Source organism: Zalophus californianus, chromosome 1 (assembly GCF_009762305.2).
Source record: "Zalophus californianus isolate mZalCal1 chromosome 1, mZalCal1.pri.v2, whole genome shotgun sequence".
NCBI lineage: Eukaryota > Metazoa > Chordata > Mammalia > Carnivora > Otariidae > Zalophus > Zalophus californianus.
In genome coordinates, this window is record NC_045595.1 from 718,210 (window position 1) to 730,305 (window position 12,096).

General features: G+C 62.6%; 2 protein-coding genes across 4 annotated transcripts; one reads left to right on the top strand and one right to left on the bottom strand.

Annotated features, from left to right (window-relative positions):
• Window positions 1-446: 446 nt before the first annotated feature.
• Window positions 447-5,729, bottom strand: LOC113916134 (basic proline-rich protein-like). Its single transcript, XM_027582031.1, has 4 exons — window positions 5,713-5,729; window positions 5,129-5,482; window positions 2,688-2,784; window positions 447-1,261 (listed from the first exon to the last, which is right to left on the bottom strand). The coding sequence occupies exons 1-4, from the start codon at window positions 5,727-5,729 to the stop codon at window positions 1,013-1,015; spliced, it is 717 nt and encodes a 238-aa protein (XP_027437832.1). The 3' UTR covers window positions 447-1,012.
• A 1,465-nt stretch (window positions 5,730-7,194) lies between these two features.
• LOC113917425 (cold inducible RNA binding protein) lies at window positions 7,195-12,059 on the top strand. 3 transcript variants are annotated; one of them, XM_027585203.1, is made up of 8 exons: window positions 7,195-7,351; window positions 8,406-8,514; window positions 8,597-8,703; window positions 8,799-8,937; window positions 9,033-9,114; window positions 9,224-9,294; window positions 11,578-11,710; window positions 11,900-12,059. In XM_027585203.1, the coding sequence occupies exons 2-7, from the start codon at window positions 8,412-8,414 to the stop codon at window positions 11,580-11,582; spliced, it is 507 nt and encodes a 168-aa protein (XP_027441004.1). In that variant the 5' UTR covers window positions 7,195-7,351; window positions 8,406-8,411; the 3' UTR covers window positions 11,583-11,710; window positions 11,900-12,059. The 3 variants fall into 3 exon arrangements, with proteins under 3 accessions (XP_027441004.1, XP_027441003.1, XP_027441002.1); XM_027585202.2 differs by lacking the exons at window positions 11,578-11,710; window positions 11,900-12,059 and adding an exon at window positions 9,694-10,470; XM_027585201.1 differs by lacking the exons at window positions 11,578-11,710; window positions 11,900-12,059 and having other exon boundaries at window positions 9,224-9,671.
• Window positions 12,060-12,096: the final 37 nt, after the last annotated feature.

Consider the following 12,096-nt stretch of genomic DNA (forward strand, 5'->3'; position numbering starts at 1 on the left):
GACTGGGTCTTCGGAGATCGCAGGGGGGCGGTGTCTGCCCTGCGCCGCCCCCTCCTCCCATTGAGGAAAAAGCTGAATGGGAGGGGGTGGCCCCCGGAAACCCGCAGGAATGGAATCGCGGTTTCCACGGCAACGCGCCGCGAATCGGGTCTGACGTCACCGCGGGGAGGGCGCCCCGCTCGCCCCCGTCAGCGCGTCGGGGGGCTCAGGCCCCGCCCACCCCGGGGGGACGCCTCACTGGTGGCCCAGCCGTTCGCTCCTCCGCACGCACCAATGACAGCGTGGCGTTAGCGCCGGAGGGTGGGACCGCGCCCGGGCCGGCTGAGTGCGCAAGCGCGGCGCGGAGGCGGGCGGCCCCCTCCCTGTGGTCGCGCGTCTGCAAACTTGGGGGCGGGAGGCGCGCCGAGGGTCTGACGGCTCGGCAGCGCCCGGACGGAAGAGGGGGCGTAGCGGGGGGCGCTGCACGTGGACCCCCGCACCGGCGCGTTCGCTCGCACCCCTCCTTCCACGTCCAGGCATTGTCTGCTGCCCCCTCCTCCTCGACTCGGTGACGCGACCTCCGGATTGGGGGAGCATGCAGCCCCCGGGCGGGGGGAGCGCAGGAAGGCGAGCGGGAGGAGAGCACTTGGCCTGAGGTTTTGCCAAAGGAATAGGAGTTTGCCAAGCGTTGGAAGAGGGAAGGGGTGCCCCTAGGTGGGAGACAGCGTGCGCAACGACCTGGAGACGTGCAAGCAGGTGTATTTTTGTGTGTGGGGGGGCAGCTGCCAAGTTAGTTGGGGGAGAGAAAACCAAAGGTGGGAGGAAGACGCCGAGGCGAGGACCCGAAAGGGGCGATCCCCCAAGTCTGTGGCTGGGGATTGAGTGGCCCCCAGGGAGCAGAACATTCAGGTGGCTCAATGGCTAGGCCTTCAGCCTGGGCCTAGAGGAGAGGCCTGAGGAGGAACAGATGGGGCACTGTGTGAAGGCGGCCTCGGGTTCATTGCGGGGTGGTTGGCAAGGGGGCTGCGAGGAGCTAGGGGCTTGGAGGAGGGGAGCAAGGTTGGTTGTGACCAGGAGTCCGTTCAGAGAAGGCAGCGGTCGGTGTGACCAGGAGCAGGCTCTGCCAGGTGGGGAGCATGCAGGCCAAAACTTCTGGTCCAAGGTTAGCCCCAGGCTGGGCAGGCGCAAGACTCAGTGGAGGGTCGGGTGGGCTGTGTGGACAGGTGTGGCTGCCAAGGCATGCAGTCTGGACTGGAGGCTTGGGTCCAGGTGGGCAGTGCTCCTGGATGATGAGACAGCCGTGGGCAAGCAGGAGAAGGTCGCTGGGGTCACTGCTTTCTGCTTGAGGCCAGAGTCCCCTGGGGGCGGCCAAATGGGTAATTGGGGCTGGCTCCACGGTTTTGAAATGCCAAAGGCCAGGATCAGGGCCTGCCTTGGGGAGGAGCCGGGCCTCTGGCAAGGAGCCATCTGGGGAGATGGGAACGAGCGGTGCCCCGTCGGAGCCTGCTCCTGCACCCCCAGCACCAGGCGGGTGCCCAGGGCACAGCTGCCCCCACCGGGCCCAGTGGGACCTGCTTGACTCTCCAGGTGCCTTGGGAATGGGAGTTACCAAGCCACAGCCAAGGGTGCTGGGGCCCAACCCAGGAGTCTTGACTCCAGCCCCACCCACGGCTGCCCCGCCCTGGGAGGGCAGGGGACAGGCAGCCTCTGGTGTGACCCGGGACAGGTGAGCAGCCCAGCCCCGGTGTGGGGGCGGGGCTGCTGTCACCTGTGGCCCTGCCCCTGTGCCGGTCCTCCCTCTGGGTCCCTGTCCCTGGCTTGCTGCCTCGACTTCTCCCTAACTTCTCTGCCTCTGCCATTCCTGCCTCTGGCCGGTTCTCTCTTCCTCTTTCTTTTTGCCTTCCTCAGTATCTCAGTCTGTCTCTGTTCCCCTCTGGGTCTCTCTGCTCCACCGACTCCTCCCCTCTTCCGCCCCCTCTCCGGAGGGGGGAGGGGGAGAGGGGCCCTCCCTCACCCCCGGCACACATTCCAGCCTCCACCCCCGCCCGGCTGCCCCTCCCTGGAACCAGCTGCTGCTGTACTGGGTGCCCAGGATGGAGGGAGTGGGCTCAGGCCGGGTCAGAGGTTGGGGTGTGGGCAGGGGCTGTAGGGGGCACCCCCAACTCCTGTGGAATGTGGGCGGGGCCACCCGCGAGGGGAGGCAGTCACCCGCAGGCAGGGGGAGCTGGGCCTCTAGACAGCTGCCTACAACCGGACTGCACGCGCCCCACCCCCCAGACACTGCCCACGGGCCTCCGAGAGAGTCCACGCAACCCCCGACTCCCACGCAGACCGACCAGCCACCAGACCGACCAGCACGCCTTCCTGCCCACGCTCAGGAGAAGTGCACCCCTCAACAGTTAAGGGGTAGATAACGATCCCCACCTGAATGCCAGGCTCCTGGCTCTGCAATACACCCCCCCCCACACACACACACACACTGGCCCCAGCCCACACTTTGGTGCCACCACAACCTCAATCAACACTATGATTCTCAAAACAATGGCACCCCCATTCTCACCCTGGACCAAGACCTCCCTTAAGAAAACCACATAACTGAAAGTCACACCCAGCAGGGGCAGGCACTCAGATCCTCAGAGACTTGTCACCCACGGCAGCATCCTCCCCCAAACACAACCCATCGCTCCAGCCACACACTGCCCACATACCCTCCATGGCTTTAGGCCCACCAGAGGAGCAGAGACCTGCTGATCCGGGTTGGGGACAGGCGGGGGGTGCGTGCACTCACTCCATCCCTGTTGGGACCTGGAAGAAGGGGGCATGAGCATCAGACCATTTTCTTTGTGTCCTGCAACAGAAGAAAAAGCAGAGAACCCCAAGTGCCCCGTGGTGGGCTCTTGTCCGTGGCTGGCAGCCCTTCGTTCACCCACAATGACCCCAGGAATCCCTGCTGCTGCACCCACTTCTCAGATGGGCAGCTGAGGCCCAGAGGGGGGCCTGGCAACAGCAGCCTGCAGAGCTGGGCACCCGGCCATCCCCGACTTTCAAGGAAGGGCCAGTTGTGGGACACCAACACTTGTGACATCGACACATGGGGCTGGGATGTGCACTCGTGCTGGCTGCCCAGGGCCACAGCAGCTTAGCTGTCTTCTCTGAGCCCCTGGCAACTGCCACAGGGTGGGGGCACTCTCCGTTCTGGCCACTCCAGTGTTGCCATGGAGATACCACAAGCCCCTCCTTATGCCCACAGGGAGCCTGTGTGTGGATGGCATCTTGAGTGTGGGGCCAAGGTCAAGTGAGCAGATAGGACACTTGTGGGGGACAGCTCCTCCTACCCCCGGGGGTGGGGAGGTGTGAACCTCAGCCCTTCCCCAGTCTCAAAATCCAGTGGGTTGTGTCCCCCGCCCCCACCAAGGCAAGCCTTGGGGCTTTTGTGAGCACACAGGGGTCTTTGTGTATGCCCGAGCTCTGGCGTTCCACAGACATCTGGTGTACGTTTGCTCTACTTGATGTGTGCTTGTCCATCTGTGCCCTTGCTGCCACACACGTGCCTCTGTTTCCCTCCGTAGAAAGGGAAGGGGTCACTGTCTGGGTCTGTGGAGCCTCGTGAGTACAGAAAGAGCGAACATGCAGGCATGTGACGCCCACAGGTCTCGCCCTTTCACAGGTGGGTTGCAAGTACACAACAGGTGTATCTCTGTGTGTCCCTGGGTCCCGCCCCATAGTCTGTGCTCACCAACACCAACCACGCTGTGCCTGGCCTTTGCAATCCTGGGATGGGAGCCTGGGCAGGAACAGAAGAGTGGCAGCCTCCACATTCTTGGGCCTTGACTCACAGGGGGCTCCACTAGGTGCCCCCAGCCCCTGTCCTGCACATTCTCCACTACGGAGACCCCTTCCTAGGAACAGGAGGGAAACTGAGGCCAGGGGCAACCTCTCCCAGGGTGGCAAACAGCTGAGTTTCCTGTGTTCACAGTTGGTAGCCACCTGGGGCCTCCTAGAGACCTCGGAGGACCCCCACCTCCTCATGCAGGTAGGAACTGGGGGAGGGCAGTTTAACTCTTTCTCTGCAGGGCTTCTGGCCTCCTGTCGCTGTCCTCTGCCCTAGGAGACCCTGGCCACCGCGGACACATAGCACTTCTGCCCAGCCCGGGGGCATGAGTCACGCCACGAACCACGGGCACATATGCTCTGTGAGTCTTGTCCCCTGAGGCACACACACGCAGACCTGTCCGTGACTGATCCCACATCCATATCCCTTATGCACACGTTCTGGAGTCCGTGTACAACCCCCTTGTGTTCTTGCGCACGGAGCACCACGCACACACTTCCGTATCCGCGCGCACACACACAGCCCCCACTTTCCCGTCCACACAGGCACAGTCCCCAGCCATCCTTGTGTCTGTTTACCCACGACTCCCCAGCTCACCGGCACACATGTGCACCACACCTGGCAACACGCACACTCATCCAGTCTCCGCTTCCCCCACCCTGGCTCTGAGCCCTGCGGGTTTGGGCCAGGCGGGCCGGCGAGTCTCTGCCAGGACGGTCCCAGTTGTGCGCCCCCGCCGGGAGGCCGCCAGGTGCACTGTCCTGGCCCCCGCCTGGCCGACCGGGAGGGGGCGATAATTACGCGGCCTGAGGGTCCCCCCCCACACACGCGCCTTTCATCCCGGCCAACGCCCGTCCGGGACCCAGACGCTCATTACCGCCTCCCGCCCGGTCATTAGCCAGGGTCGGGGGAGGACCCGGCGTCCAGAGGCCCGGCCCGGCGGGAAGGCGGAGGGGGTGCCGCGGGAGCGAGGCGGCCCCGCCCTCGTCTCCACGGCGACGCCCGCGGGTGGGGCGCCCAGACGCGGAGGGGTTGGACCGCGGTGGGAGAAGTGGTCCTGGAGGCGGGCGCCCCCTCCGCGGCGGCCGCTCGCGGAGGGGCGATTTGGTAGATACGTCGACGGGGACCTCCCGGCCTAATCCCCGTCCCGCCGGGCAGGCGGCGAGCACCGCGCGGCCAGGCCACGAATAGCAGCCTCTCCCGTGCCCGCGGCTATTTTGAGCCCCATCCTTCCACCCCCCCCGCCACCCACCCCTCCCAGCGCACTGGCAGAGGCGCGGGGCCAGGCCTGTGGGCGGGACGAGGACCCCATCTCACGCTGGAGCTTGCGGCGGGACCCGGAGCCCCCGGCTGGGGTGACAGCGAGGCTGCAGCGCCCCCTCGTGTCCATGGGGGAGAGGGTGGCGCAGCGGTCGCGACAGCGATGAAGGTGGTCCCAGACCCCTGAGCGCCCCCAACACGGACACGCAGATGCGGGAAACCACAGGGACAGAGACAGGCAGCACACCTGAGACGCACACAGTTTCCGTACAATGCCCAGAGCAGGCGCACCTGGCAACAGGTGTCCCCAGGTATGGGTCCTTTCTGTAATGGGAACCTAGGACAGTCGTGGGTATACATGGAAACCAGTACCCAGCAACGGGCTCGTAGTAAACGTTTAATAACTGTGTGCTGGCGGAATGAATGAATGAATGAACAGAGCACTTCACAAAACCAGGAGAAGGCCGACTCAGAACTACAGAACAGTGGGGGCGGGGTCCTAGGGGCAGAGAATGATTCGGGGCCATCGCGGCTGCAGGGACACCGGGCCTGGGCTGGAGCCAGGAGCCGTTGACCTAACTTTGCTAGGGGAGCACATCAGAAAGGGTGGCGGCGGGGAATTGCTCCTGGGCTGGACATACCTGGGCCCCGCCCCCATGCTGGCTGGGAGGCAGAGGGAGCTGAGAGCTGATGTCTCTTTTTGCTCCTTTTAATAACCACCCTGCGTGAGAGGCTGACGCAGCAGCAGGCTGCCTCTGACGGGGAGTCAGTCGTCAGGGAGGGCTGCGGCATGGGGCAGCGGGGCAGGGAGGTGCAGAGGGGGTGGCAAAGAGATCATGAGCTGCTCTGCGGGAAGGGGCTCCTGAACGGAGGAGGGTCCCCGTGATCTTGTCACAGGAGACCATGTCCTTGCCTGAGGGTGGGAGCAAGTCTGAGGCCTGGAGTGGGGCTGGGACTTTTCTGCTGCGGGCAACAAAGTGGGGGGCTCTGTTCCCAAATACCCCCAACTCTTCTGCAGAGGGTCTACTGTCTGAAGACTTTCTAGAGCAGGGTTCTGCGCTAGTTTTTTCCATCCCATGGAGGGGTCCAGGGTCACCAGAGACAACATAAGCCAAAGCCTGCACAGCGGGCAAATGGTGGCCACAAAGGGGCTCCCATAAAGTGGTCTTGGGACTCCCCAGGAGCAATCTTGCGGGTGACGGTTCCTGCAAAGCTGGTTCTCCGGATAGCAGAGCTCTTGGAACCCCCAGACAGGAAAAAGCACAGAGGGAGGAGCAGAGCGTTGCTCACCCCACCATGGGTAATGAGTCTGTTCTTGGTGTGCAGAACTACGTGCTGGCAGGAGGCCAGGCCAGAGCACGTGCTGGAGGGGAGGCCAAGGGTTGAGACCAATGTTGGGGTGCAGTGCTGGCCCCAGTGGTGGGGTTGGGTGTCCAGGTTGGGATCAGCCTGCAGTCTAGCGCTGGAATGCACGGAAGGGTCTGTCTAGGTGATTATGGGGGCGTGGGCACCACACCAAGCAGATCAAAGCAGGTGGTGTGACGTTGGGGTGCCCCAAAGTTGAGACGTAGGAGGAAATGGGATCTCGGAGAATACTGGGATCCATACACGTGGGGCTTCCTCAGTCTTGGGGTTTGGGCGGGCCTTGGCGCGGACGCATGAAGTGGTGTGTTTAGGAGCGTGGGGTCCTGGGAGTCCTAGGGGTCGGTTATGCTGGCAAGTATAGGCGAACGATGTCAGGGTTCAGGTGAACCGACAGCGGGGGCTGCGGTGCGGATGGGGACTTGGCTAAGGTTGCACTGGCGGCGACTGCTGGAGCAGAGCACAAGTCTTGAGTTCGAGCCACACCAGGAGATCCCCTGGAAGTTTGGGCCCTCGGCCTCCAGAGGCCCCTTTGTTAACCGCCACAGGCCGGGAGGAGGGGTGGGGGCGGGCATGCGGAAGTGGGTCAGCCCCGCCCCGCCGCGCGCTGGCCCCGCCTCCAGGCCGCGGGCGGGGGACTGCGGACGAGAAGCGTCCTCGCCAATTATCGCGCCCGGAGACCGCGCGCACGGGAGGGGGCGGGGCCGGGGCCGGCCCAGCCCCCGCCTCATGAATATGAGGTGCGGCTGCGGCTCCCGAGCCCTCGGATTGGCTGGCGCGGGGCGCGGGGCGGGAACCCGCGGCGGCGTACTTAAGGCCGGGCGCTCGGCGTCCCCCCCCTCACTCGCGCGTTAGGAGGCTTGGCTCGTTGTGCTGCGCCTTGTTCCCGCCTGCGTCAGGGACCTTCCCGACTCAGTGGTGAGGGCCCTGGCGGCGCCGGCTCCACGGGCCCGGGGCGGCGAGCGGCCTGCGGCCGGCCGGAGGAGGCGGGACGGCGGCGGCACGCCCCTGGGCGGGGGCGGCGCCGGGGCGGGCCCGGGGTGGAGTCCGCCCCGCCGGCGGCGATGGGCAGCGGGACACCGGGCCAAGCTGTGGCCGGAGGGCGTCTTTCCCTCGGGCCTGGCCCTCCGCGAGCGGGACGCCACCGCAAAATGGCGGCCGCGAGCGCGAGGCTGCGCCCAGCGAAATGGCGGGAGTGCCGGGTGCCCGGATGGAGTGGCGCAGGGCGTGCGCGGGGCGCATGCGCGCGGCGGTGGGCGGGGCCACGCTGCGTGGCCAGGGCCGCCGCTCCGGGTCTCCCGCAGGAGTCGCGCGAGGGCAGCGCAGTTCCGGCGCCCTCCCAGTTCCGCAAGTTAGGGTCCGAGAAGCGCGGTCCGCCGCGCGTTCTGGCTTGTGTTTCCGGAGCTACCTGGCGGGGTTTCTCCCAGCCCGTAAAGAGTCGGCTCAAGTTGGCACCAGCCCCACATGTCAGGCTGCACGTGGAGGCCCCGCCCCGCTCCCCCGCGCCCAGTGCCCAGCCACCCAGCCCTCACGGGCGCCCCACAGTGGACCAAGCACTTTGCCACTCCCCGCCCCGATGGTCAGGCTGGGAGTTGGGTTCCTGCTCACAAGGGGGAGCCCCGAGGTGCGCTCAGCCGGGCACGATGGAGGCCGACGCCTTCTTCGGGTGTCCCGCCTGGTTGCAGCTGTGGGGTCCCACGGCCGGGGCGGCCCTGAGGAGCGCGGCAGAGCCGGGGTGCGGCCCCGGCCGTCCCAGTCTGTGGGGGCGGGCTCTGCACAGAGTAGGGCAAGGGGTCCGGGGCGGGCAAGGGGGAGGGTCTCCTTGAACTTCGCAGCCCCAGGGGTGGATGGGAGGTGGGCGCACAGGGCGTTCCGGCGTTCACCCCCCAAGCCGCTGTCGTTTGTATAAGGGGGGGGGTGCGGTGGAGTCCCTGGAGGATCTCAGTGAGGATTTCAACAGCGTTTGCCACAGGCCGCCATGGCATCAGACGAAGGCAAGCTTTTCGTCGGAGGGCTGAGTTTTGATACCAATGAGCAGTCGCTGGAGCAGGTCTTCTCAAAATACGGACAGATCTCTGAAGGTGAGGCTGGAGCTGGGCTGGTGGCCGAGCAGGGCTGCCTGTGGGGAGGGCTGAGTGCAGACTCTAGATCTCTCCTGTACAGTGGTGGTCGTGAAAGACAGGGAGACCCAGCGATCACGAGGCTTTGGGTTTGTCACCTTTGAGAACATCGACGATGCCAAGGACGCCATGATGGCCATGAATGGGAAGGTGAGCGGCTGCTGCTCTGGGGGTGCAGGAGGTCTGGGTTTGCAGAGAGGGTGGGGAAGCACAGAGGCTAACCCGTGCACGTTTCTGGTTTCCAGTCTGTGGACGGGCGACAGATCCGAGTAGACCAGGCTGGCAAGTCATCTGACAACCGATCCCGTGGGTATCGAGGTGGCTCCGCTGGGGGCCGGGGCTTCTTCCGAGGAGGCCGAGGCCGGGGCCGTGGGTTCTCCAGAGGTAAGTGCTACGCTCAAGGCCTGAGGCCGTCGGGAACACAGCGGGGACACTGCTGGTAGGCGATGGTGCTCAGCTTTTCTTGTCTCTGTCTGCAGGAGGAGGGGATCGAGGCTATGGGGGGAGCCGGTTTGAGTCCAGGAGTGGGGGTTATGGAGGCTCCAGAGACTACTACAGCAGGTGACGGCTGAGGTCTTGCCCAGGGTGTGTGGGAGGCTTCTTTCCGGATGCTGGTGCAGGGCAGCGCTGCTGCAGGTGGCGTGAGTAGCCTGAAGTGTCTTTCTTGCAGCCGGAGTCAAGGTGGCGGCTATGGTGACCGGAGCTCGGGTGGGTCCTACAGAGACAGCTACGACAGTTACGGTAAGTCCCGCTCCGAGGGCACCATGCTGCCGGGGCCTGCGGCGGGAGCTCAGTAAGGCTTGGCGCCCTCTGCGAGCGACACTCAGACTTTGTCACCGTGCTTGCCCGTAAGGGACAAGACTGCGCTCTCGGTCTCTGTGCCAGCAGCCATTTCTACTCCAAAACGTAAAGGCAAAAGCAGACTGACTAAGAAGGAAAGGGAGAGTGAGGGCCCCCCGAGCAGGCAGCATCCGTGCATGTGCGGCCGCCTGGCCCTGCAGCCCTGCCCTCAGCTGTGGGGGGGGTTGGTGACTCCCGAGGCTGCAGGGCCGAGCCCTCCAGGTCTGGACCCGGGAGTGGAATGCTGCGTCTTGTTGCGTGCTTCAGTGCCTTTACACTGTCCCTGCTTCTTGTTCTCAGCTACACACAACGAGTAAAAATCCTTCCTGCTCAAGATCGTCCTTCCAATGGCTGTATATTTAAAGATTTTGGGAGCTTCGCTGAATCGTTAATGTGTAGTGAACACACCTCCTTGTACCCCACTTTTGTAGTCTTATCCGTTCTGATCTTGTCAAACACAGCCTGACTGCTTCTGACCCCCAGATGGCCTCATTACTAGAGTTTTCTTTTTAAGGAAGCGCTGTCCGTTTTTAAGGGTTTTAAAAACGTTTTGAAAAGCACTTCAGAATTTTTTTTTTTTTTTTCTTTTTACCATGAGCCATAAGTTTTTTAGGAAATCATTGGGGGTTGTGTGGGTTTCGGTTTTGGTTGTGTTGCCTTTTTTGTTTCTCTTTTTAGTGGGGTCAGGCCCGTGAAGTTGGGTGCCCCAATTAACTTCTCTTAAGATTGAACGGACTCTGAATCCGCTTTTTGTCGGAAGCTGAGCAAGCTGTGGCTTTTTTCCAACTCTGTGTAATGTTTCTGAGTGTAGCTGGTAGGACCCATCCTGGGGCAGTAGCAGAGGTGCTCTGGCTGCCCTGGGCCTGGCCTGTACGGCCCTTCTGTGCTATGTATGACCCACAGTAGACTTGCAGACGTCCCCTCGAGAGGTTCTTGAAAATGTTTATTTATATTGTCCTTTTTTACTGGAAGACGTATGCATATCCCATTGATGTTGTATTTGAAGTGGTTAAGGAATTCTTGTACGCAGTTTTCTTTGGCTTTACGAAGCCGATTAAAAGGACCGTCTGAAATGAACCTTGCTCTGACAATTTCCCTTCATTGCACAACACACTCCCTGCTGCCGGTTCAAGGCAGTTGGAACTGAGCAGAGCAGTTTGAGAAGGAGGTCTGCCAGCCCTGCCTGAGGCCCTTGGAGAGCTAGACAGGGAAGGCTTGCAGGGCCCCTTGTGACAGCTGACTGCCATGGGTCCCGGTTTAGGTGAGAAGGTGGGTGATGGGGTGGGAAGCTTAGCAGGTACGGTGGACACTTGGGCACATGACGCCAACCCGGACCGCCTTAGTGTAGCGGTAGGCAGAGAGTGGACAGCAGGTAGCGTCCCTGGGCGACCACAGACTGACCGGCTTGTTAGCTAGCTCTGCTGTTGCTTTACAAGTTCTGAGCTTTCACCGCTAGCCTATGGAAGCTGCAGCCCCTCGGAGGACAGAAGTGTTGTGCGCCCAACAGAACCCTCTGAGACGCAAGCTGCTCCCTTGGCTAGCTCATATGTGGAAGTAGCCCTGTAATTCGAGGTAACTCCTTTTGCTCATGTCCGCATCCCTCCTCTTGTCAAGAGCTCATTTGAAAGTAAAAGTTATGTACCTGGGGAATGTTCCTTTGACTGTTTTTCCTTTTCCATTTTTCTTTTTTTTTTTTTTTTTTTTTTAAATTAGCACTAAAGTCAGACCTCGGCCGTTGGCCCTTCCCCGCCTGCAGCCAGGCGAGTGGCCCGGGCAGTCATACCTCCAGAGTAGGTTTGATCCATAAGCAGGATTGGAGACCACCGAATTTTTGTTCATCAATTGACAGTCTTTTCCAGACCTCCTTACCTCAGGCTCCTAACTAGCTTTCTCTGATGTCTGTTGCCGCCATGAGTTTTTCCCAGAGCCCCACACTGTTCTCTAAGCAGCTCCATCCCAATTGGGTAGCTGGCTCTGCTTAAGGGTGGAACGTGGCCTGGCCCATCTGAAAGGCGCAGGCCCACCCAGGGCACACCAGCCTGTGACGGGGCCTCAGCCAGGATGGCCCCGATGACTAGCTTGAGACCCTCCTAGGAGCTGTGGAGGGTTTCGGTGGGCGGGGGGTGGGGGGCAGATGCCAGCTGTGGCCAGGGCGCTGGGCATAACGCTTCTTTGCTTTGGCAGGTTGAAGGGAAGCCAGTGTGACTTGGAAGGGTGGCCAGAGAGCAGCGATGACCTGGGGTCACTGTCCCAGGAGGGCCTTCACCTGGAAGCAAGAGCCAGAGGCACGGCTACCTGGCCTCACACCATGTTACCTGTAAGTGCTATTTTACGTTGGGGAAGAGGGCAGCCTTTTGGCCCTGGCTGTGCCCGGCCCATCCCCATCCAGTGGGTTCTCCTTTCCTGGTCTCCTGCCCCACTGACCCCAGCGGGGGAGGGGGGCGGGCAGTGTTCTGTGGGCTTCCTGCTGGACCCCTCTTTATCTCTCCTGCTGCTTGTTTTCCAGCAGGTGCATCACTGGGGAGGCTGAGGTGCCGGGGGTCATGTTGCTCCGGGAGGACCAGGTGTGTGGCAGCTTGCACCACAGCTAGGACTCGCTGTCAGCAGTAGCGGGACATGGACGTCGGATTTGAATAAAGGACTGGTGTGTCCACACAGAAATCTGAGTTTGGCTTGGGGTGCCGCCGTGGGGCCTGAGTGGGG

What these genes read in the sequence shown, in the direction of transcription:
- LOC113917425 (XM_027585201.1), top strand. Translation starts at nt 8,412, where the DNA reads ATGGCATCAGACGAAGGCAAGCTTTTCGTCGGAGGGCTGAGTTTTGAT. An exon ending in ATACGGACAGATCTCTGAAG is followed by an intron (nt 8,515 to 8,596) that starts GTGAGGCTGGAG and finishes TCTCCTGTACAG; the next exon opens with TGGTGGTCGTGAAAGACAGG. An exon ending in TCCAGAGACTACTACAGCAG is followed by an intron (nt 9,115 to 9,223) that starts GTGACGGCTGAG and finishes TCTTTCTTGCAG; the next exon opens with CCGGAGTCAAGGTGGCGGCT.
- LOC113916134 (XM_027582031.1), bottom strand. An exon ending in GTCCCGCCGCAAGCTCCAGC is followed by an intron (nt 2,785 to 5,128) that starts GTGAGATGGGGT and finishes CCCTTCTTCCAG; the next exon opens with GTCCCAACAGGGATGGAGTG. An exon ending in TGGGCCTAAAGCCATGGAGG is followed by an intron (nt 1,262 to 2,687) that starts GTATGTGGGCAG and finishes CTCATCATCCAG; the next exon opens with GAGCACTGCCCACCTGGACC.